Source organism: Anomaloglossus baeobatrachus, chromosome 11 (genome assembly GCF_048569485.1).
Source record: "Anomaloglossus baeobatrachus isolate aAnoBae1 chromosome 11, aAnoBae1.hap1, whole genome shotgun sequence".
In the NCBI taxonomy this organism is placed as follows: Eukaryota; Metazoa; Chordata; class Amphibia; order Anura; family Aromobatidae; genus Anomaloglossus; species Anomaloglossus baeobatrachus.
The window spans coordinates 83692268-83716537 of record NC_134363.1 but is presented as its reverse complement, the minus strand read 5'-3'; the positions used below and the strand labels follow the sequence as shown (position 1 = coordinate 83716537).

Here is a 24270-nt window from a genome sequence, read left to right as displayed (position 1 = left end):
CCCTCATAAAGTCAGCCTGAAGGATACCTGGTTCCTACCTGGTTCATCTCAGCTACGCCCGGGTTACTCACCCTGCCACCTGAAGTGAGTAAAAACCCTGAAAGACATCCTGCCTGTGTGGTCATTCTGCGACTTGTGGTACTACAAACCTACACAGGGCCCTGGGGCTTGCCTCACTCTCAGGAGGCTCCTACATCTAACTGCACATACCATCAGCCCCAGGCGACCCTCAACCTGCAGTGGCGGTCCCTACTGACCGCAAATCTGAGAGTGGCGTCACGATCAAAACCGAAGATTTCCTACCAGTGACGGAGATCCAGCAACGTGGAGTCCCTGAAGGTAACGCACTGACACCGACACAACACCTGTGGGGCTTCACACATGCATATCATTGGTAGGCACTTCCTGTTTAGGAGGAAGCTTAAAGTTAAGAGGGGTGACAGATGTCTAGGGGTTTGGTTAGAGAGGTGCCAGTTCTGCGGAAAGGGCCCATTGATATATTGATATAATTATGGTGTATGTTTGGGTTCCGTTTATTCCAGTTTTTAGAATGGAATTAAAATTTCTGCATGCAGACTTTTTTTATTTTTGGTCTAAAGTCTGACATAAAATGGAACCCATATGGACCCCTTAGGATATCAATCCTATTGATATTACTTAGCATGTTCTCCCTGTGTTTGTGTGGGTTTACCCCAGTATATTACAGTTTCCGCCTACACTCCAAAGACAGGGATTTTAGGTCCAGATAGGGCATTTAGACTGTGAGCTCCAATGAGGGCAGTGATAATGATGTCGGTAAAGGGCTGTGGAATTTAATGGTGCTATATAAACAAGTAAAATAAAATATAAATAAATTACTACCATCACATCATAAACCTTACAGTTTGAGCAGCCTAATCTTTCTTCATATAGCAAGTGTGGGATTATTCCCTGGAAAGTAAGTTTCAGAAACCCAAGGAACTGCAAGTAGTTCTGCTGTCCCTGTTCAAATTCCTCGAGCAATTAGAGGGGAGAAATGTGAAAATCCTATAAGACTATGCCACAGCAGTAACGTACATAGAGAGGAAGGTATGGACAAGATCATCTTTTTTCTATATCCATTTCATCTTGGATTTTCTCCCTCACAGAAGTCTATTTTCTCTTTTTGTCTGCAGTTCATCTGAAGGGGGTAGACAGCTTGATAACAGATTTCTTAAGTCATCAGACTCTGAGTCAGGAGGTTATACAGGAGGTCTTCAGGCAAATGTCCTGGTTATGGAGGAGGCCAAAGATAGACATTGTTCAACAAAAAATGCTCTAGATTCTTATCTGTTTTTACATTTCTTCACAACGATTGTCCCATGTAGCTGGATGCCTTTTTCTTATTCTTGGAATGATTGCTAGGATTATACTTTTCCTCCCCTTTGTTTCTGTTTATGTTTTATGCTCACATTTCCTTAAAGGGTATATCTGGGACTTTAGAAAAAAAAAAATGTGCCAAAGCATTTAGAGCCAAGAAGTTGACACCTACCTGCTTGTTGTGCTATGTGCTATTCTTCACTAGTACAGAACGGTCACAGACCACTTACTGTTGGTGAGTCTGCAGATTCCGCTGATGTCGCAACTACAGAGAGGTGGCTTCTCATTCGCTTTGCTCTGTAGACAGGCATCACTGCCAATGTCATGCTGATTGATATTCGGCTCCCCTATTTAGGCAGTGGAGAGCCGGCTGTTAATCAGTGTGATGTCGGCAGTACCGCCCTGTCTACAAAGCAGAGCAGAAAAGAAGCTTCCACTCCATTGATGAAGCCAATTTATCGGTGGCAGGAGCAATCTGTGACCACTCTGTGCCAGCGAAGAATGATGCCTAGCACAACAGGCAGATAGGAAGCTATTACCTTCTTGTTAGTGCTTAGTGATTTTTTTTTTTATTAAAAGTCCTGGATATACCCCTCAACCTCGCCAATTATTTTATATGTGCCCGCGTAGAAATGTTGTTTCTGTTGTAGGTCATTAGTATTCCACAAAAGTATGATACCAATTTCATATTCTGAGTAGTGCCCACCACACAAAGTATAAATCCCACAGTGCCCCTTCATAAAGTATGATTCCCTAAATGGCTCTCCAGATAGTACAATACATACAATACTCCCACAGTCCCTTCTACACAGCATGATGGCACTACACCCTTCCCCCCACAACTGCCTTTCCAGAACTCCAATATAGTACAATGCCTCTACAGTCCCCTAAATTAACATGTCTTCACAACACCTTCCACACAGTATAATGGACCCACGGTATGAATTTCCCACCGTGACCTAAACACAAACATTCTACTTGCCTGTGTATTTTTTTATTTCTTTGCTCCTGTTGTGACTGATCTGTTTCCTGCTGTTCAGTTTTGGGACTTGAGAATATCACATGATCTCAATGTCCTTGAAAGTCCTGCAGTGTTCAACGACAAGAAATGGTGGAGCAGAAATTTGTCTGTCCCCTTTTTCACTATTGTGTCAACTGTATCTGTGTACAAAGAACAAAGTTACAGTTAAAGGCAAGACATACCCTTGATTCTCCAGCAGGATAGTTGCCCAAATTTGGTACTGTCCTGGTGTATCACAGATGGTTGGTTGGTCTGTGTATGTTTTTCTTTGAAACTATGTGGCATTTCAGAATGAACATACTTTGAAAAAGTGACCAAACACCATACTTGCCAGATGACTAGTCCAAAGCAGTTCTTTAATGACTACTCCCCGCTCCGCTAACATAGACTGACTGGTCTATCACTATGTGTGTGTATAGAATGAGACCTATCAGACTACAGGAGCAGGGAAGGGAGCAATTTCTGGGAAGCTGTCTCAGACTGGTCATCCTAGGTGCATTGTAGCCATCTGGCTTTTCAAACCATGTTTCAGAGTACAAAATAGGTGGCCATTTAAGCATGTCCAAATCACACAAAATATTCCTTTTAATTTGCAATGTATTGTACAGTGTAGTAGGGGCTAAACATTGAAAGTGTCACCTGGTTTTTGTTGCGCCATATGGAAGCAACATAATGTAAGGACAGGGAAAATGATTCCAATGATTTATCATTTACTAGGCTGCTTACTGAAGTTTTGATATAATCAGTGTTTTACCTGTTAAAAACTACAAGTCCTTTGAATGCTGAGCTCTATATAACCCAGCCCAAAACAGTTATTGACAGCTTTTAACTTACACTGTGCATAGGTAGAAATCTCTAAAGTCAGTGGTGGGCACAGAGAGGATAGACAGAGCTTATAAATATTGATAACTTTAGGTTTACTGGTCTTCTCATTCACTATCTGTTGATAAAAGAAAGTGTTTTATCAAAACTACAGTAAGTAGCCAAAAAGTGATACAATGCTGGAATCAATATCTTTGCCCGTAGATTGTGTTGCTCTCAGATGAGGTAAGAAAAATCTAGTGACATTCTCTTTAACAAGATATTATTGCTATGTATGGCTTGTGAATTTGAATTTAGAATTAAAATACATTTTACTAGCATGAACTTGCATTTGCTGGGGCTTTAAAGCAGCCTTTGTATATGTTATTCTTTCTGTTTATTACAGTTTTTCCCTTCCCCTAGTAATGAACAAATCTTTAGGGAATCGAATTCATTAAATTGCAAAAATTTGTCAGAATACACAATTTGCCACTCAAGTGTTTCGCCTTTGTGAAAGCGAGCTGATTCTCCCCGTTTCCGGGCTATTCTTTCTGCCTTTCCCAGTTGTGCAACATCCTCTTTAGCGTTCTTTGCTCTGAGCATCCAGCTCCAAGTGAGCCTCTGATATTGTGACACACATTATGGGTGGGAAGGCAGAAATAAGTTGGAAGCGTTAATGGCAAGGTGAGTATTAATTTTTTATGCCATTTTCCCAGCTATTTTTTTTGTAAAATTCAAGGCGAATTAAATTAATTTTAAACAAATTCACCTATCTCCACCTTTCAAGAATTTCGGCATATTTTGGCTTTTGCAGACATCTGTGGATTATGGTCTAAACATAGACCACGCAACCCAGGACCTGAGTTCAGCAGCCTGCTAGACTTCTATGTTCAGACCGTAATCCATGGACGTCTACAGGAGTCCTAAGTGTGTGAGTATTTTGAATTTCTGACAAAATACTTTTAAAACTGTGGCAGTGAATCTTTCAATGTTTTTATATACCTGACCTATTTAAATATCATGTAATCCTGTCCTTTAGACTGTACATAGATAATGCTAAAAACCTTAAAAATGCTTAAAGCATAGTTAGAAAAAAATGTATTCCTATGTTTTTAACATAAAGAATAAAGCAGATATTTTTTTTTCTGCCAGCTCAACTGGCAGAGACATGCTTTTCAGGCAGTCATTCAACAAACCCATTAGAACAGACCCATGAGGACATCATTAGGTAAGGCGGGGTTGACCGGTGAATGGGTTTAGCATTTGAGTTGAGACGTCCAACAAAAATTCTTGCCATGTGAGAACATCTTTATGTCTCCATAGCAATTCCTCCATGCCGTAAAAGAGGTAAAGCAATGTAATAGAGGGGAAAAAAAAGGACAGAGAAAGGCTAGAGTAAAATTCGGAAACACTGATGATGTTCAAGCTTTCCAAGTAGGCGAGACTGGATGAAGTCAAATATTTTATGGAAAGAAGACTGTAAAGAGCAAGGAAAATGGCATTTAGAAGGAGGTGCCATTGAATGGGCCATTCTTTTTCCAACCAAACCAAATCTTATTGGAACACTTCATGTTCTTCCAGTAGTAGAGACAGTAAGTCTGCTACTAAATATGCTGCAATAAGCAAAATGCTTTTGCTTTTTAGAAGAGACTGACCTTACACTGAGCTCTCTGATAGTTAATATCTTAGTATAATAAATGCTTTTATACAGAAGTTTACAGAGAAGGTGAAATCCCGGTGGTAGGGTGGGAGGATCACAAATATTTCAGAAAAGTTGTGTTGTCTTTAAGTTACTGTCATATAAAATTAAGCAGAACTCTGCAGTATAAAGAAAATTAAAGTCTGCATAGTGAAGAACCTTTTTTTTAAAACTTTTTAATGGGAACAATCTTTTACAGAATAAAAGAAAATAACAAAAATACACATAATCTATTCAATAGATAATGTTATAGAGTAATTTATAATTCTTCTATAAACCTACATCACAAATGCAGCTGAAAAATGTTAATGTTGGTAAAAGGTAAAACTGCCAAGATGGCGTAAGAAGATTTCCAAGCCAGGCAATCTGCCTTTGGGAATGTAAATATGCAAATAGCTTCTTCAGAGAGAAAGCCCAAACTCTAGTGCCACCAAATGGATGTAGCGGTCATAAAAGTCAATATCAACCCTTTAATAAGCTTCCACACATGACGGAAGATACGATTCCAAACCAGACACTTAGGCTATGTGCCCACGGGACTCTGTATCTGTGGATTTTTCTGCATCAAAATCCGCAGCTTTCCCCCAGAATCCGCACCTTTTCATAGGTGTGGATTTTGTGCGGATTTGACGTGGATTTGATGCGGATTTTGTTGCGGATTTTGCGTTTTGTTTTTTTTTTAATTCAATTGAATAGGCAAAATCCGCACGAAAATCCGCAACAATAATTGACATGCTGCAGATTTTTCCGCACGAAAATCCGCACGATTTCTGCTGCGGAAAAATCCGCAACGTGGGCACAGCATTTCCCAAATGCCATAGAAATGGATGGGGAGTAGCTGTACTGCAGATTTCTGGAAAATCCGCGGCTTTTCCGCGGCAAAATCCGCGCATTTTCCGCAGCGTGGGCACATAGCCTTAATCTGCAGACACATGTTTTTGAGTGTTTGCCCCTTCATCGGTGCAAATCAGGAAATCTGAGTTTGCTGGATGAGCAGCCCCTTACAGAAGGGCTAATGGGGAAAGCTTCTCCTAGTGGAGAGTAGGGAAACATAAGTCTGTGCCTTAGTATGCATTTGGGAGTAACATATAATCTGTGTTATATCGATACATTATCACCTGACAAAAGTCTATATCTGAGGATGACTTGGTGACAAAAGCTTGCTCACAGTGGAGTTACTAACTTATGCTACTTGCTGATGATGAGGATATTAATATTGGTGTCAACGAGCACTGTGGTTCTACCTCAGTAAACTAATACTGCTACTAATACTTATCATTTTGTATCTTTTTTTTATTATACTAGCTGTACTACCCGGCTTCGCCCGGGTTAATAACTGCTGTTAACAAAATAGAATGTATTAATAAAAATGTATTCTGCACACAAAAACCACAAAACAAATAGATATAAATGTAATTTATGTTGCCTATATTAACCAATCAGAGCTCAGATTAATTGACTGTAGCAAAATAGAAGCTAAGCTGTGATTGGTTGCTATTGGCAGCCTGATAAATCTCCAGGCAACAAAAAGCCCTCCCCCTGACAGTATATATTAGCTCACACATACACATATAGACAGGTCATGTGACTGACAGCTGCCGTATTTCCTATGTGGTACATTTGTTGTTTTTGTAGTTTGGCTGCTTATTAATCAGATTTTTATTTTTGAATGATAATACCAGACTTGTGTGTGTTCTAGGGCGATTATGTGGCGAGGTTGGTGTATGTGTGGTGAGATGTGTTCTGATGGTGGTATATGTGTTCAAGCATGTGGTAGTGTGTGGCGCATTTTGTGTGTGTGTTCATGTCCCCGAGTCTGGTGAGTATCCCATGTCAGGGCCCCACCTTAGCAACTGTACGGTATATACTCTTTGGCGCCATCGCCTCATTTTTTAAGTCACCCTTGTTCACATCTGGCAGCTGTCAATTTGCCCCCAATACTTTTCGTTTCATTTTTTCCCCATTATGTAAATAGGGGCAAAATTGATTGGTAAATTGGAACGTGCGGGGTTAAAATTTCGCCTCACAACATAGCACCCGGCGCTGCCCGGGATAGTAACTGTCTCTCTGTTTCTCTCCCATTCTCTGTCTGTCTCCCCCTCTGTATATATCTCTCTGTCTCTCTCTCTCTCTTTGTCTGTCTGTCTCTTTCCCTGTCTGTCTATCTATCTCTTTCCCTGTCTGTCTATCTATCTCTGTCACTTTCCCTGTCTGTCTCTTTCCCTCTCTTTCCCTATCTGTCTCTTTCCCTCTTTCCCGCTGTCTCTTTCCCTGTGTCTGTCGCTTTGTCTGTCTCTTTACCTGTCTTTGTCTGTCTCTTACCCTGTCTGTCTCTTTCCCTCTCTTTCCCTGTCTGTCTGTTTCTCTGTGTCTGTCTCTTTACCTGTCTCTCTCTTTCCCTCTCTTTCCCTGTCTGTCTCTTTCCCAGTCAGTCTGTCTCTTTGTCTGTCTCTTTGTGTCTGTCTCTTACCCTGTCTATGTCTGTTTCTTACCCTGGCTGCATTGTGACACGCCAACATTCCATATAAGGGTGTGGCTGCGCATTCTTCTGAAGTTCTGGCTGCGCTGTGGCTTCCAGCTCCATTCGCTTTAATGGAGGCAGGTTTTTTGGCGAATAACTGTAAAGAGCAGGGTTAAAATTTCCCCTCGACACATAGCCTATGACGCTCTCGGGGTCCAGACGTGTGAGTGTGCAAAATTTTGTGGCTGTAGCTGCGATGGTGCGGATGCCAATCCTGGACATACACACACACATACACACACACATTCAGCTTTATATATTAGATTATTATAAATCTTCTATAAACATATACATGCATCTTATGCTTCTAATTACAATTTTCACTTGTTTATTTTTTGTTATACATTCCACAGGATGTTATTGTACATATTTTAGTTTAGAATTATATAAGTATCTATAACTAGTGATGGGTGGACCCAGACTGTAAAAGCCCAGATCTGCATGGTTTCAAAGTTGCCCGTGTGTCGGGCCCAGGCCTTGGATTCCCGGTGCTTGATTCGGATTCAGCACTCGAGAAAAAAAAAAGTCACATGCGGTTGCTCTTCTTTTATTACACAGCCAAGATAAGCGCAGGGTTGGGGGCTGCAGCCTGTAGCCATGTGCTTTATCTGTGCTTGGTATCAGAGACCCTGCTCAAATTGTTTTATTTCTTTATTTTTATACCGCGTTACTGATGGTAGATGCTACAGTGTATAGGCTCCTTCAAGGTAGGCAAAATGCCGTCCGACGTTTCCAGCTAGAATAAACATTATATTTTTAAGTCCACGTGGGCATGAAGTTATTTATAATAGAAGTGGGAGTGTGGGAGTAAGACCCCCAGGTAGGGGAGGTACAGGGGGGCAAAGCCCCCCCTTTGATAATTACTCAGCTCTGCTGCATTGCTAAAACTAAAATCTTTGATTATGTCTGAACTGCTGCACCCAGTCATCTAAGTGATACATCGTTGGATTCAATCATACTGCTTTCCGATGAGGTAGCAAATACCTGCTGATAGATTCCCTTTAAAATTGTTTAAAATGACTTAGGGGCACTTTGCACACTGCGACATCGCAGGTGCGATGTAGGTGGGGTCAAATTGAAAATGACGCACTTCCGGCATCGCATGCGACATCGCAGTGTGTAAAGCCTGGATGATACGATTAACGAGCGCAAAAGCGTCGTAATCGTATCATCGGTGCAGCGTCGGCGTAATCCATGATTACGCTGACGCGACGGTCCGATGTTGTTCCTCGCTCCTGCGGCAGCACACATCGCTGTGTGTGAAGTCGCAGGAGCGAGGAACGTCTCCTACCGGCCTCACTGCGGCTTCCGTAGGATATGCGGAAGGAAGGAGGTGGGCAGGATGTTTACATCCTGCTCATCTCCGCCCCTCCGCTCTGATTGGCCGGCTGCCCTGTGACGTCGCAGTGACGCCGCACGACCCGCCCCCTTAACAAGGAGGCGGGTCGCCGGCCACAGGGACGTCGCACGGCAGGTGAGTGTGTGTGTGAAGCTGGCGTAGCGATAACTTTCGCTACGCCAGCTATCACCACATATCGCTGCTGCGACGGGGGCGGGGACTATCGCACTCGGCATCGCAGCATCGGCCTGCGATGTCTTAGTGTGCAAACCCCGCCTTAGGGTACCGTCACACTTTAGCGACGCTCCAGCGATCCCACCAGCGATATGACCTGGTCAGGATCGCTGGTGCGTCACTACATGGTCGCTGGTGAGCTGTCAATCAGGCAGATCTCACCAGCAACCAGTGACCAGCCCCCAGCCAGCAGCGACGCGTGGAAGCAACGCTGCACTTGGTAACTAAGGTAAATATCGGGTAACCAAGCTCTTGGTTACCCCATATTTACCTTTGTTACCAGCGCACACCGCTTAGCGCTGGCTCCCTGCACTCCTAGCCAGAGTACACATCGGGTTAATAAGCAATCCGCTGTGCTTATTTACCAGATCTGTACTCCAGCTACGTGTTTAGGAAGCAAGGTACCGGCACTAGCAGCCTGAGAGTGGCGGACGCTAGTAAGCAAGATAAATATCGGGTAACCAAGAAAGGGCTTGCCTTGGTTACCCGATATTTACCTTGGTTACAGCTTACCGCAGGCTGCCAGACGCAGGCTCCCTGCTCCCTGCACATTCAGATCGTTGCTCTCTCGCTGTCACACACAGCAATGTGTGCTTCACAGCGGGAGAGCAACATCAAAAAAATGAACCAGCAGTGTGTATAATGAGCAGCGATCTCACAGCAGGGGCCAGATCGCTGCTCAGTGTCACACAGAGCGAGATTGCTAATGAGGTCACTACTGCGTCACAAAAACCGTGACTCATGAGCGATCTCACTAGTGATCTCGCTATGTAAGAAGTACCCCTTAGTGGCTTTGAGCTGCTTTAAGCACTTTACGATCGCTGATACGCTTTTTAATGGCGATCATTCAGGGGCCTTATTCCTCAGCACCATTAAAAGCAGCACTGAGGGATAAGTAAATAGCACTACCATATGGGTGAAATGATAGCTGACACCTGTGGGCATCGGCCCTGACCAGTTTTGGAATCGATTAGAGGCAATTAACTCCTTATATACTGCTGTCAATCACAACAGCGGTATCTACGTGGTTTAACTGGGGTTAAAAGACCCCCTTTTGGTAGGATTAGACTCCTGTGATGATAATCGCATTTGCCAATCATTGCCATGGAACCATGGGGTCGTCTGATGACCCCAGTGTATGGCAGGAGTACAGCAGTACATTAGACCAATGATGAAAGTGAAAAATATTCATGTCCCACAGTGGGACTAAGTATAAAAAATGAAAACAAAAGTTAAATAAAGTGTATAAAAAAGAAAAAACACACAAAAAGCTCACACAAATGAGATTAGATCAGATCAGTAGACAAGTGCAGGGAATAATGTGGAGTTGCCCTGCAAGCCCACATTAAAGAGATAAAAACGACCTTGGACGTACAGTGGTGTAAAAAAGTATTTGCCCTTTTCCTGATTTCTTATTCTTTGGCATGTTTGTCACACTTAAATGTTTCAGATCACCAAACAAATTTAAATATTAGACAAAGACAACACAAGTAAATACAAAATGCAGTATATAAATAAAGGTCATTATTATTATTAAGGGAAAAAGAAATCCAAACATACAGGACCCTGTGTGAAAAAATGACCCCCCCCCTCCCTCCTTAAAATATAAATTAACTGGTCTATCACATCTTTGGGAAGCGGAGTTCAATTTTCCTAGCCACACCCGGGCCTGGTTACTGCCACACCCATTCTCAATCAAGAAATCACTTAAATAAGACCTGCATGACAAAGTGAAGTAGTCGAACAGATTCTTAAAAGCTAGCTATGCCGTAATCCAAAGATATTCAGGATCAAAAGACAGACAAAGAAATTGAGATCTATCAGTCTGCAAAAAGGTTTTAAAATAATTTCTAAAGCTTTGGGACTCCAGCAAAACACAGTGAGAACCATTTTCCTCAAATGACAAAAACATGGAACAGTGGTGAACCTTTACAGGAGTGTCCGGCAGACCAAGATTACCGAAAGAGCGCAGAAACAACTCATAAAAGAGGTCACAAAAGACCTCACAACAACATCCAAAGAACTGCGGGCCTCACTTGTTTCAGTTAAGGTCAGTGTTTATGACTTCACCATAAGAAAGAGACTGGGCAAAGGTGGCCTGCATGGCAGAGTTCCACATGGAAAACCAGTGCTAAGCAAAAAGAACATAAAGGCTTGTCTCAGTTTTACCAGAAAACATCTTGATGATCTCCAACACTTTTGGGAGAATACTCTGTGGACTAATGAGACAAAACTTGAACTATATGGAAGGTGTATGTCCTATTACATGTGATGTAGAAGTAACACAGCATTTCAGAAAAGGAACATAAAACCAACAGTAAAATATGGTGGTGGCAATGTGATGGTCTGGGGCTGTTTTGCTGCTTCTGACAGCCTCTATGTTGTGTGACTTCAGGCAAAGGAGCTTAAGTCAAGCAGGAGAAGGTGGCACTGAGTGGGGAAGATCTGTAGTAGCTCTGCAGCCTTATTTCCCTATAAATTATCAATTCAAATACTGATTTATTAATAATTGAGGACCAGACTAGCCATGTAAAAGTATTGAAAGAACTACATGAACATATAAATAGTTTGGAGGGTGAAATTTTGCTGTCAGATTCCCTTTTACTCCCTGAGTGATTAGCAGTAATGATGAATTATAAAATGTACACTAATCTGATATGACCATCTTTTAAGAGTTCCATTAAGAATATATGGACTCACCTCTTGACAATTTTGCTGACTGTTTCCAGCAGCAGTAAACAGAATTGGGAATGCAGCTCTGGGTTATAAAATAGGACAAGTCCCGTAATGAAATGTATTACAAAATATGATTTGTAATCATTACATAAAATGTACCGTAAAACTTCACAATTTAGGCATAATATAATATTACTACAGAATCTGTTTCTAAGCACTACTTTTTGCATTATGCCAGTTTTGCCCAGCTCCCCCAAAGTGGACGCAGCTGTGGTGATAATGGGGAGCAACAGGGGTATGACAACACAGCTAATCTAATTTATGATGAGTTGTGGCATTCCTTACTCCAGTAACCTTACTCCAGCCATTGACTGGAGTAAGATTTATAGTGGGGCAGACACACCTGATTAATTAAGGCATGTGCCTCTTAATGAATCCGGACCACCAGACAAATTTATTCTGTTGGCTTTTTTGCAAGAAGTGGAAATGTTTTGTGATTTATCACAAATTTCAATTTGTTCATGAAAACATAGTACAGTAATGTAACATAACTGAACATTACTCAAATTAAAGGGAACCCGAAAGCTGATAAACTCTGCCCAGTCAAGGAAAAATATGCATCAGACACTGGCTGCACAATTTCTTTCTTGTATGTTAGACTCTGAAAAGGTACGGTAGCTTTTAAGGAATGTTTTCCACTGAAACTCCGCAGCGTTTCAGAGTCAAACATGCCTGGCTGAAATCATTCAGCTAGTGACTGATACATGGTGATCATGGTTTAGGCAACATCTGTCACCTGTCAGGGATATTTTAACTTTAATCCCACAAAAAAGTATGTTGCCATATCAGCTAGTTTGTTACCACTTTATGAGATGCCCAAAAAGTGTTGTCTTTTTTTAACCAAATAGAAAGTAACAGCCACAAAAAAAATGACAATATTTAATGCTACACATTATATTACTAAGAGGACACATTAGCAGGATTAAAACTACTACCAGTGAAAGTGCCTGATAACTCACTGTGTGTTCTAAATACATTTTATGGACTACATGTATATATGAAAGTTATTCTCTTTAATAGAATATGGGTGATAATAGTAAATTACAAAACCAGCTGGACTGTTGAAAAATGTTGAAGCTTATAGTAGATGGACACTGTTATTTTGAACCTGATGTAATAGATTAATGTTTTTACTCTTTGGTTTCTGAATTCTAAAGACCTCTAAATTGATTTGGTGGCATTAAAAATTTTATGAATATACAACGCTGTTGTCACAGTATAAAAGTAATTTTTCAATTACATTTTGTTTTTACTTTCTATGTGCAAATTTATATAACAAATTCTTTAAGGCTATTAAGACATACATTTTGAATTCCTTTCTTGAAAGAAATACATAGAAGAATTTCATTTTTAGACAGCAGGTGGCACTATGAGCCCATAAAGATTCTAAATTTGTTTTTGTTGAGGTGATTTCTCAAGAGGTGTCTCTGGGTACCAAGCAAAAGAGTTCATAAGGATGCCCTAAATCAAAGTATTCAAAATGTTCACTCATAGGTGTAAAACAGGTCTAAGGCATACCATGGAATCCTGACATTTACAGCATTTATGTTAGTAACTATAGTTGCAAAATATACACAAAAGGAACTTAGCAATCATACATTTAAAGTAGATATACTTACTTTTCATATTTTGTGCTGCTTCAATAAGTTATTTTAGTAAAATCTTCCCTGTTCTGTAATTTTCCTTTTCAGTTTTTGTTGTTCCCAAATATCTTTCTTGGATTATACAAACTGTTTCCCACCTTTATCAGGGTTCCACTTTAAATCACCTACTCCTTAGCTCAGAGGTAGAAAATAGCAAAATAATCCCAGAATTCAAATTACCAGTGTCCGATAGTGGGAGAGAGTGAGTGTAACTGACTTAAGTGGATATATGTGTCAGCATTTGAACTCACACCACTACAAATTGGGGCTTTATATACTCCACTGATGGAAGAAAGCTAGTCTCACTATGTGTGTATGTGTTGTTTTTTTTTTCTTCAAAAGATGACACATCTTGACTCACATCTTTTCCATTGAGAAAAAAAATACCTCATCCCCAAACCCCTCCTTCTAAAAGTTAAATTTGCATGGGCGTCATGCATTAAAGACTATGACACATTCTACTGCAATTTACTCACTCTCTTTAAAATGTAAGTTTGAAAGGAGTGGGTGCAGGATGCAGCAGGAAGAAAGGTTGATAAGGTCACTGACACTACATTGTACTGTCCATTTTCCACTTATTTCATTGTAGCCTCATAAAACTCTGGCTGGCTCTAAACAAATTATTTTTACCTTAGTGTCATTGTAATACTTTCTCTTAGTAAACTGACAAATATTTGCATACCTAAGATTAATAAGGAACATTAAAAATATATGTTAGGAAAGCTTGTTGATTAGAACTTTACAGATTAGATTTACCTTGATGTTTTTCTATAGACATGGAACAAATATTTTTTGGCTCTTAAAGCGAACCTGACAGCTTGCACATTTCAGATCTACGCGCAGCAGGTATCAGACACAGCATGTAAGATTTCAGCCAGGTACTGTATGTTTGACTATGAAACGCAGCAGGACTTAAGAGAAAAACATAGTTTAATAGCCTCCGGAACAAGACGCATGGTAGACTAGTCGGACATTTGGGTTCCCAGCGGCTACACACATGGAGTAAGAGACCTGGCAACCTCTGGCAGTGTGCGGAGAGAAGCCATTGGGGACCCACCTCTCTGACTATTCTTCTGTGCAGCTTGATCCCTGACTTGGTCCCTTGGTCCTATTAATCATTCCACCCCCGAGCCTTGTTTTCATCTTTCTGACCTGAAGATTTTTTTCAATGCTGACCAGTGTCGCTTTATGAGGTAACAACTCTAGAAAGCTTCAACAGCTCCCAGTGATTCTGAGATTGTTTTTCCGTAACATATTGTACTTTATGTTAGTGGTAAATTTAGGACAATATTTTGTGTTTATTTGTGAAAATATCAGAAAATAGGGGAACATTTAGAAATTTTAAAACTTTGAATTTCTAATGCTCTTAAATGAGAGAGTTATGTCAAACAAAATAGGTAATAAACAACATTTACCACATGTCTCAGCACAAGTTTTGAAACATATTTCTTTGTTAAGAAGTTAGAAGGGTTAAAAGATTATAAGCAATTTCTAATTTTTCCAACAAAATTTATAAAAAATATAAAATTTTTAGGGACCACATCACATTTAAAGTGACTTTGAGGGGCCCATGTTATAAACAAAAAAAAAAGTGACACCATTCTAACTGTACCTCTCAACCTGCTGAAAATCTCATCCAAGAAGTTTATTAACCCTTCAGGTGCTTCACAGAAACTAAAACATGGGGCAGCCCCCATGGATCTGTGGTACCATGGCATCTGGAGGTACCATGGCAGCTTAGTGCCAGGAGGCAGGTCATGGATCACCAGGCAGCACAATTGGGGATGGGACCCGAACTAGCTCCCCTCAGCAGCAGCGGTGTTCAGAGACTTGGTTTACCCGGTTGTCGGTGTCAGCTTAATGGACTGAGTGAGTACAAGAGTGACCCCTGCATCCCACGGCCTTACCCTACACACCGAGTCCTAGGGCATTCCCCCCTACCCGTGGAGGGTTACAACACCTGGATGCCCCAGTCATCACCCCAGGTACTCCCCAATGGCAGCGGCGGTATTCACCCCAGTTACTGCGCACCACGGGTGGCGTTACGAACTCTAACATCCCTTGTAAATGGCAGAGGGAGAAGGGGTAATCCAGCTCACCATACTGCCTTGCTGGTGTGTTCCAAATCCTGCGCACGGATTTGACTTGGCAGTCAATCAATAATAGAAAAGGAAAAGAGTTCCAGCGCCAGGAATGAGAAAATTAAAAATCCATTTTATTGTGCCAATGCATATTAAAATTCCAGCAGGTACAGCATATCAGTCGGATGGCAGCAGAACAACGCGTTTTGACGCCTCAGGTCTTAATCATGTTCATGATTAAGACCTGAGGCGTCGAAATGCGTTGTTCTGCTGTCATCCGACTGATATGCTGTACCTGCTGGAATTTTAATATGCATTGGCACAATAAAATGGATTTTTAATTTTCTCATTCCTGGCGCTGGAACTCTTTTCCTTTTCTATCCCTTGTAAATACCCCATCATTTGAGTGGCCGCACGACCCCCTGGTCCAGAAACCCTCGAGCCACTGAAAACCTGGATCCGAACAGCTCGGCTGCTGACACAGAGGCGGCACACCTACACCCCTCTTTTGCAGGAATCTCTTAAGGAAAAGAGGGGCATTAATCTCCCTTGGCTCCCATTACCTTTCCTTAGGACCAAACCCTTTCCTGTCCACCAAGTCATAGGTTTTACCTCACACCTCTTTTACAGCAAAGATGGCTTTTGCATCAAAGGTGTCTTCATCACTGACCGGAGGAGGCAAGGTACCTGGATCCCTGTAATAATGGCTCAGCATGACAGGTTTGAGGAGGGACACATGGAAGTTGGGGATTTGTAGGGAGGGCTGGAGCTTCAACTTGTAGGACACCTCAATCCGCAGGGGCACCTTGTAAGGACCAATAAAGCGGGGACCCAACTTGTAGCAAGGCACCTTGAGGCAAATGTATCTGGAAGAGAGTCATACTTTGTCTCTGGGTCGTAATGAAGGAGGGTCTAGACATCACTTGTCCACATGCCTCCTCATACAGATGGAGGAATGCTTCAGGGAGGAGTTGTTGGAGAATATCTTGATACATCCATACACTATGTGAAACTGAGATTGGGTAGAGGATTCACTCATGTGATTGCTATACAATAATTCTGCCCAAGTAAGGAACTTGACCCAGTCACTAAAATGCTTGTTGACAAAGTGCCGCAAGAAATTAATCAAGATCTGATTTATCTGTTCCACTTAGTCTTTGGACTGCGGATGGTAGGCCGTTGAGAAGTCGAGAGTGATATCCAGCAGCTTGCAGGTGGCACTTCAGAATTGAGATGTACACTGGACACTTATGTCACACACAATGTAGAGCGGTTGACTGTGCAGCTGGAAAATATGCTGGATGAAGTGCTCAGCGAGCATTGGCGCAGAGGGCAATCCGGTTAGTGACGCAGCTTGGGCCATTTTAGAAAATCTGTGTACAACCTCCCAGATGGTGGTGCAACCGGAGGACTTCATCAGGTTGGTGATAAAGTCCCTCCCAATATGCTGCCAAGGGGCAGATGTCACCGGTACAGGTGGCAGTGGCCGAGGAGGAATCCTCTTCGGGGTCTTGTTGCCGGCACCTGATGGATAGGCTGAAAGAAACTCCAGGACATCTTGTTGCAGTGTTTTCCATCAATAAAGCCGCAAGATCAGCTGCAATCATTTCTTCTGCCCAGCTGGCCAGCCTGGAGAATAACCCCACTGAAGAACTCACTTCCTGTCTGCCTGAGACACGTCTACAGGAGCCACTGTCGCCATACTGAAAGGCTTCAGAATGTGCTGAGGCTCCTCCTCCTGATTGGCTGACAGAAATGACTGTGACAGTGCATTGGCCTTGATGTTCTTCTCAGCTTGGCGGAAATACAGTACGAAGTCGAAGCAAGCGAAGAACAGCGACCACCAGGCTTGGCGTGGGTTTAACCTTTGAGCCAACTAGAGATAGGTCAGGTTCTTAAGATCGGTAAAGATGACTGTATGCACTGCTCACTCCAGAAGGTATCGCCACTCCTCCAAGGCCAATTAAATCACCAGCAACTCTCGGTCACCAATTGAATAGTTTCGTACACCTGGCGAGAAGGTCCTGGAAAAAAAATCTGTAAGTTACAGTCTTACCCATAGCTGACATTTGCCTGAGGAGCACTAGAGGATAAAGCATCCACGTCTAGGATAAACTGCTTGATAGTGTCCGGTCTATGCAGCTACAGGGCCAAAGAGAAGGCCTGCTTGAGGGAAATAAAGACATCTTCTGATTCTGTGGTCCACTCTTTCAGATTCGGCCCTCTGCGGGTGAGATGGGAAGGACCAGGAACGAGAACCATGGGATGAATTGCCTATAATAATTGGCAAAGCCGGGAAATGGCTGAATTGCTTTCAGACCGCCAAGACGAGACCACTTCAGTACCACTGACAACCTGTCCGGATCCATCCTCAGACCTGTATCTGAGATAATGTAGCTTAAGAAAGGCAGAGAGGACTGCTCAGAGAGACAATACTTGTATTTGGCATACCGTATAGATGGCTCTCCCTTAACCTCTGACGCACCTGAGGAACATTACTCCTGTGTGTAGGCAGGTGCAGTGAAAATACAAGAATGTCGTCCAGGTATACCACCACATATGTGTAGAGCAGATCTTGGAGTATGTCATTGACGAATTCCTGAAAGACCACAGCAGCATTGCTGAACCCGAATGGCATTACTCAATACTCATAGTGGTTATCACGGGTGTTGAAGGCCATCTTCCATTCATCACCTGACCGTATCTGGACCAGATTGTATGCACCATGGAGGTCAAGCTTGGAGAAAAACCTGGAACCTCGAAGTTGGTCAAATAATTCTGGTATAAATGGCAGTGGATATTTGTTCTTGACCTTGATTTGATTAAAGGCCCTGTGTGGCGCCCCTGACGCTTCTGTCGCCACAGGAACATTGCACCCCATCCAGCGGTGTGATGTCCCATCCTGGGTAAGGAAAGGAGTGAACTCAATTACTTGTCCACAGGCAAATCTGCACTACACCCTTTGTGAGGTACACACAGGGACCAGGGACAGTGGCAGCAACCCTCCTATGCTGCATGCTGGGAGGGGCCGTAAGACCCATCCCTGCTCCCACAGGGTGGTAGCTTAGCAACTGGGTGGGTGGGAGGAGCCAGTCGAGTAAAGAGTAGACAAGGAAGGTCAGGAGTAAGCAGTTAGAGAGACGAAGTGGAAGTGGAGGGAGAAGGAAGGAGTTCTGCGGGAGGCAGAGGAGAAGGAGAGACAGTAGGAAAGAGCTCTAGTCAGTCAGGAGCAAGAGAAGAAAGTGACGCTTCCTGGTGAAGACCCTGGGACTCAGAAGGTCCAGGTGACACCAAGTAGAGAAAAGAAGGGATTCCAGGGCCACAGATAGCTTTCAGGCTTGTGGCCTGTTCCACAGGAACATCGGTGGAGGGATCAAGCTGCACACAGGAGACAGTCCCTAGAAACCGGAGGAGGAGAAGTCAACTCCAAAAGTAAAAACCGAGGCCCAGGGAAGTTGCAAACTCCCCGGGCCACAGCCCACAGCAGAACCTCTGGAAAGGGGGTAAAACTACCGACAGGCAAGCCCCTGGCCCGGAGGCTGTAGTGGAGGCCGAGCCAGGTTCAGCCAACAAGGTCAAGGCTTAAGGAGTCAGCTGAAGAAAGGAACACATAGAGGGGTGCACCGGCTTTCATTCCAAGATCTACCCAGGATCGGCGGACGTCCCTGACAGTGGGTTCCAGCAGTCCAAAGGCACCAGTGTGCTGCAGCCCAGGAACTGTGAGTAAACATCTTGAAATTGCACCCCCTGGTGTTGTCTCCGTTATTCCGCCTGCACTATTCCATCACTACATCGACACTTACCAGCACCAACTGTTGCCCCGGGGCCCAGCTCCACCTGTGGGGAGCAGTACCACCATTGCTGCCGTTCCATCACCCCGGAGGTCCCATACAGCAGCGGCGGCTTAATAGCTGCAAACCACAGGTGGCGTCACGAATAATACAAACTTTAATCACCCCCACTGAAGCCATATTAATTGACCCCACCAGGGTACGGAGTCGGGTCCAGCCACCACTGACGTCCCCCGGCCTAGTCCGGCCCGGCATCGGGTGTCCCATAGCCCTGGGGTGGGCGAGTCACCTGTCACACACACAGATAAATCTGCGGCAGATCTGTGGTTGCAGTGAAATTGTGGACAATCAGTGCCAGGTTTGTGGCTGTGTACAAATGGAACAATATGTCCATGATTTCACTGCAACCACAGATCGGCCAAAGATTTATCTCTGTGTGTGATGGGGCCTTAAGACTTCTAAAGTTTATACAAGGCCAAAGAGACCTGTCCTTTTTATGACAAAGAAGAATCTGGCTCCAGTCAGTGAGGAAAACTTTTATATGAAGCCTCTTTCCAAGTTCTCCTTTATGTACTCTGACACAGCTTGGGTCTCAGCCAGGGGCGTAACTACCGCAGTCGCAGGGGTTGCCATTGTGACCAGGCCCCGGAGGTTAGGGGCCCGTGGCTGCCCAGCAGATCAGCAGCCAGCTCCTTTCTGTGAAAGAGGAGCTGCGCTGTTCTGTCGCAGACCATGCAGCTGCTATAGGACCCAGTGCCGCCGTTGACACCAGGCCTCCCTGCCCGATGTCAGCGGCGGCACCACCAGGCCCCCATCATCGCATACAGCAATGATAAAGCATCGAGCGTCCGGCACCGCTCCATGCATCATCATTCTCCCTCCATACCTGCGCAGGGACGTCACTCCTCTGCGACTACTGTGCTGAGAGCACAGAGCGCAGGATGGGAGGATGCTGACCGGAGCAGCGGGGAAATGAGGAGAGAGGTGAGGACGGAGCAGTGGTGAAACAAGGAGTGGTGAGGACAGAGCAGTGGTGGAAGGAGGAGAGAGGGGGAGTACTTGTTTTTTATTTTAATAAATCAGTGAGTACACGGTGGCCAGAGGCCTGGGGGTGCTGCACAATACATGGAGGCCTGGGGTGCTGTATGATACATAGAGGCCTGTGGGGATGGCTGCATGATACATGGAGGCCTGGGGGGGCTGGCTGCATGATACATGGAGGCCTGGGGGGGCTGGCTGCATGATATATGGAGGCCTGGGAGGGCTGGCTGCATGATACATGGAGGCCTGGGGGGGGGGGTCTGGCTGCATGATACATGGAGGCCTCGGGGGTCTACCTACATGATACATGGAGGCCTGATGGTCTGACTGCATGATACATGGAGGCCTGGGGGGGCTGGCTGCATGATACATGGAGGCCTGGGGGGGCTGGCTGCATGATACATGGAGGCCTGGGGGGGGCTGGCTGCATGATACATGGAGGCCTGGGGGGGCTGGCTGCATGATACATGGAGGCCTGGGTGGCTGGCTACATGATACATGGAGAAAAGGAGTTTGAATCCAGCACTGATGAAATAAATGCCTTGCTTTATTCCATTACGTTAAAAACACGATAGTTAAAAAGATTAAGGCATCTCAAAATTAAAACGTGGCCAAATGACGCATTTTGAACAACTTTATATTCTTGATCACATTGAACATTATGTTGAAGGAGAGATAATGGAGGCCTGGGGGGGGCTAGCTGCATGAAACATGGAGGCCTGGGGGTCTGGCTGCATTATACATGGAACCCTATAGGGCTGCATAATAAACATGAAGGACACCTTATACATGGACTAAATGGGGTGCATTATACATGCATGGAGGTCCATGATGCTGCATTATACATAGAGGTCTATGGGGCTGCATTATACATGGAAGTTTATGGAGATGCATTATACACCATGAAGGACACCTTATACATGGACTATAGGGGTGCATTATACATGGAGGAGTATGGGGCTGCATAATACAAAATGAGGGACACCCTATACATGGAATATAGGGGTGCATGGAGGAGTATGGGGCTGCTAAATACAATATGAAGGTTTATGGGGCTGCATTATAATACATATAGGACTATGGGGGCTACATTACAATATATGGAGGACTATGGAGGCTACCTTATACATGGATTATGGTGTTCTATTATAAAACAAGGAGGACTATGTGGTGCCGTATGATATATGGAGTACTAATGGGTGAATTATAATATGTGGAAAACTACGGGGTGAATTTTAATACATGGATAACTATGGGAAATTCATTACAATATTTGGAGGGCTATGAGAGCTATTTTATACATTAAGGACTATGGGGGTGCATTATAATATATGGAGGACTATGTGGTGCAGTATAATATATGGACGACTATAGGGTGAATTATAATACATGGATAACTATGGGAAATGCATTATAATACATGAATGACCATGGAGGTGAATTTTAATATATGAAGGGTTACGTGGGACCCTTTATACTATATGGAAGGCTATTGCAAAACCAGGAATGACCAAAAGCAATTAGCCAGAATAAAATGTAACTTTTATCAAATAAATAATTAAATAATTAAAAAGACCAGGTACAAGAATAGTGAATGAAAGGCACAAAGCACAGCAAAGGAGGAGATTGATATTGGATCATTGTCTTGTTGGAAGACAAATCTCCATCCCAGTCACAGGTCTTTTGCAGACTCCAACAGGTTTTCTTCAAGAATGGTCCTGTATTTGGCTCCATCCATCTTCCCATCAATTTTAACCATCTTCCCTGTCCCTGCTGAAGAAAAGCAGGCCAAAACAATGATGATGCTACCACCATGTTTGACAGTGGGGATGGTGTGTTCAGGGTGATGAGCTGTGTTGCTTTTACACCAAACATATTGTTTGGCATTGTGCCCAAAAAGTTTGATTTTGTTTCATCTGACCAAAGCACCTTCTTCCCATGTTTGGTGTGTCTCCCAGGTGGTTTGTGGCAAACTTTTAAAAACACTTTTTATGAATATCTTTGAGAAATGGCTTTCTCCTTGCCACTCTTCCATAAAGGCCAGATTTGTGCAATGTATAACTGATTGTTGACTCTGCCACCTCAGCTGTAGATCTCTGCAGTTCATCCATACTGATCATGGGCCTCTTGGCTGCATCTCTGATCAGTCTTCTCCTTGTTTGAGATGAAAGTTTGGATGGGCGGCCGGGTCTTGGTAGATTTGCAGTGGTATGATACTCCTTTAATTTCAATATGATCGCTTGCACAGTGCTTCTTGGGATGTTTAAAGTTTTGGAAATCTTTTTGTAACTAAATCCGACTTTAAACTTCTTCACAACAGTATCACGGACCTGCCCATTGTGTTCTTTGGTCTTCATGATTCTCTCTGTGCTTTAAACAGAACACTGAGACTATCACAGAGCAGGTGCATTTATACGGAGACTTGATTACACACAGGTGGCTTATATTTATCATCATTAGTCATTTAGGACAACATTGGATAATTCAGAGATCCCTAATGAACTTCTGGAGTGAGTTTGCTGCACTGAAAGTAAACGGGCCGAATAATATTGCACACCACACTTTTCAGTATTTTATTTTTCAAAAAAGTTTAAAATAAGCAATAAATTTTGTTCAACTTCACAATTGTGTGCCACTTGTTGTTGATTCTTCACCATAACATTTAAATTTTTATCTTTAGGCCTGAAGCCTGAAATGTGGGAAAAGTTAGAAAAAATCAAGGGGGCCGAATACTTTTGCAAGGCCTGTATATAAATATATATATATATATATATGTATATATATATATATATATATATATATATATATATATATATATGTGTATATATATATATATATATATATATATATATATATATTGTGCATCGTTATATGATATAAAACATATACATCTCATGTTCATTGTATGCAAAATATAAAATGAAAAGGTGCAATGTGCAAATTGTGAACCGCACCTTACTGCGACCTTTGGGAAACGATATAAAGGTTTTTTGCAGCACCGAATTTTGAAGGCTATAGTTTTTTCCCGGCCAACAGAGTCATGTGAGGACTTGTTTTTTGCAGGATGAGTTGGAGTTTTTATTGGTACAATGTTGGGCCACACAATGTTTTTGGATTACTTTTAGGGATGATCGAATACCCTATTATTCGCTTTGCCGAATATACGGCGAATACCTCACCGCTATTCGAGTATTCGCGAATATTCGACCCCCAATGTAAGTCTATGGGAATCCAGAATAATTTCATGTTGGACCTAACGATGAGCTGTGGTGACTGAGGAAGAAGCTGAAATGGATGGGAATAGGCAGAAACAGTATGGACAAAGCCTGTAGAAGGTGCCTGACTGCATTTCTGCCCCCTCCCGATCATCCAAGATGGCAGTGCACATACTATAGCGCCACCCACATTCACCCTCTTCTTCTGATTTCTGTTGCATGTGCCATGACACATACGACAGAAACCTCCTCCCCAGGTCAAGCTAAGTCCCCCCCATACCCACCCGGTGTTCCCCGGTGTTCCTCCGGTGTCTGTACCTTTTTGCAGCGTTGATCCCCCGCGACCCCTCCTCCTTCACAATAAACGCTGGGCGCATGCGCAGAGAGTGGCTGTCAGCTCAGCTTCTTGTGTTCAGTGAGAGCTGTGCTGGCTGCACGCACACTGCTGGTGTGGACCCGAGGAGAGTAGGTGCAGTTTCTGTGCACCCACACTCCTCACATGGAGGGTCTGCACTCCTAGCAAATGGGGGATACGTTCCCTGAGCGTGCCCCCCATATTCTAGAAAGTCCAGATTTGTCGTGAGACTTCCAAAATGGATTACAGGGGATTTGTTTTTCTTTACAATAAATTGGTGAAAGGGAATGGTTGGGGAGTGTTTTTTAAAATAAATTTTATTTTTTTTCTCGTCTACTTTTTTTTTTTCTATTTTTATTACTGACAGATTATGATGTCGGGTATCTGATAGATGCCATAACATCATCAACTGCTGGGCTTGAAGTCAGGTGACATTACACATCTGGTATAAACCC

The 24270-nt window shown here is 43.2% G+C and overlaps 1 protein-coding gene across 1 annotated transcript in view; it reads right to left on the bottom strand.

The window, feature by feature from the left end:
• Nucleotides 1-18051, bottom strand: part of IL11 (interleukin 11) — a 153956-nt gene extending 135905 nt beyond the window's left edge. Inside the window, exons 1-4 of the mRNA XM_075327262.1 lie at nucleotides 17899-18051; nucleotides 17072-17289; nucleotides 13963-14014; nucleotides 3194-3299 (exon numbers count right to left, since the gene is read on the bottom strand). Of these exons, the coding sequence (XP_075183377.1) occupies nucleotides 3194-3299; nucleotides 13963-14014; nucleotides 17072-17289; nucleotides 17899-18051 (529 nt within the window). The remainder of the gene's footprint in view (nucleotides 1-3193; nucleotides 3300-13962; nucleotides 14015-17071; nucleotides 17290-17898) is intronic.
• Nucleotides 18052-24270: the final 6219 nt, after the last annotated feature.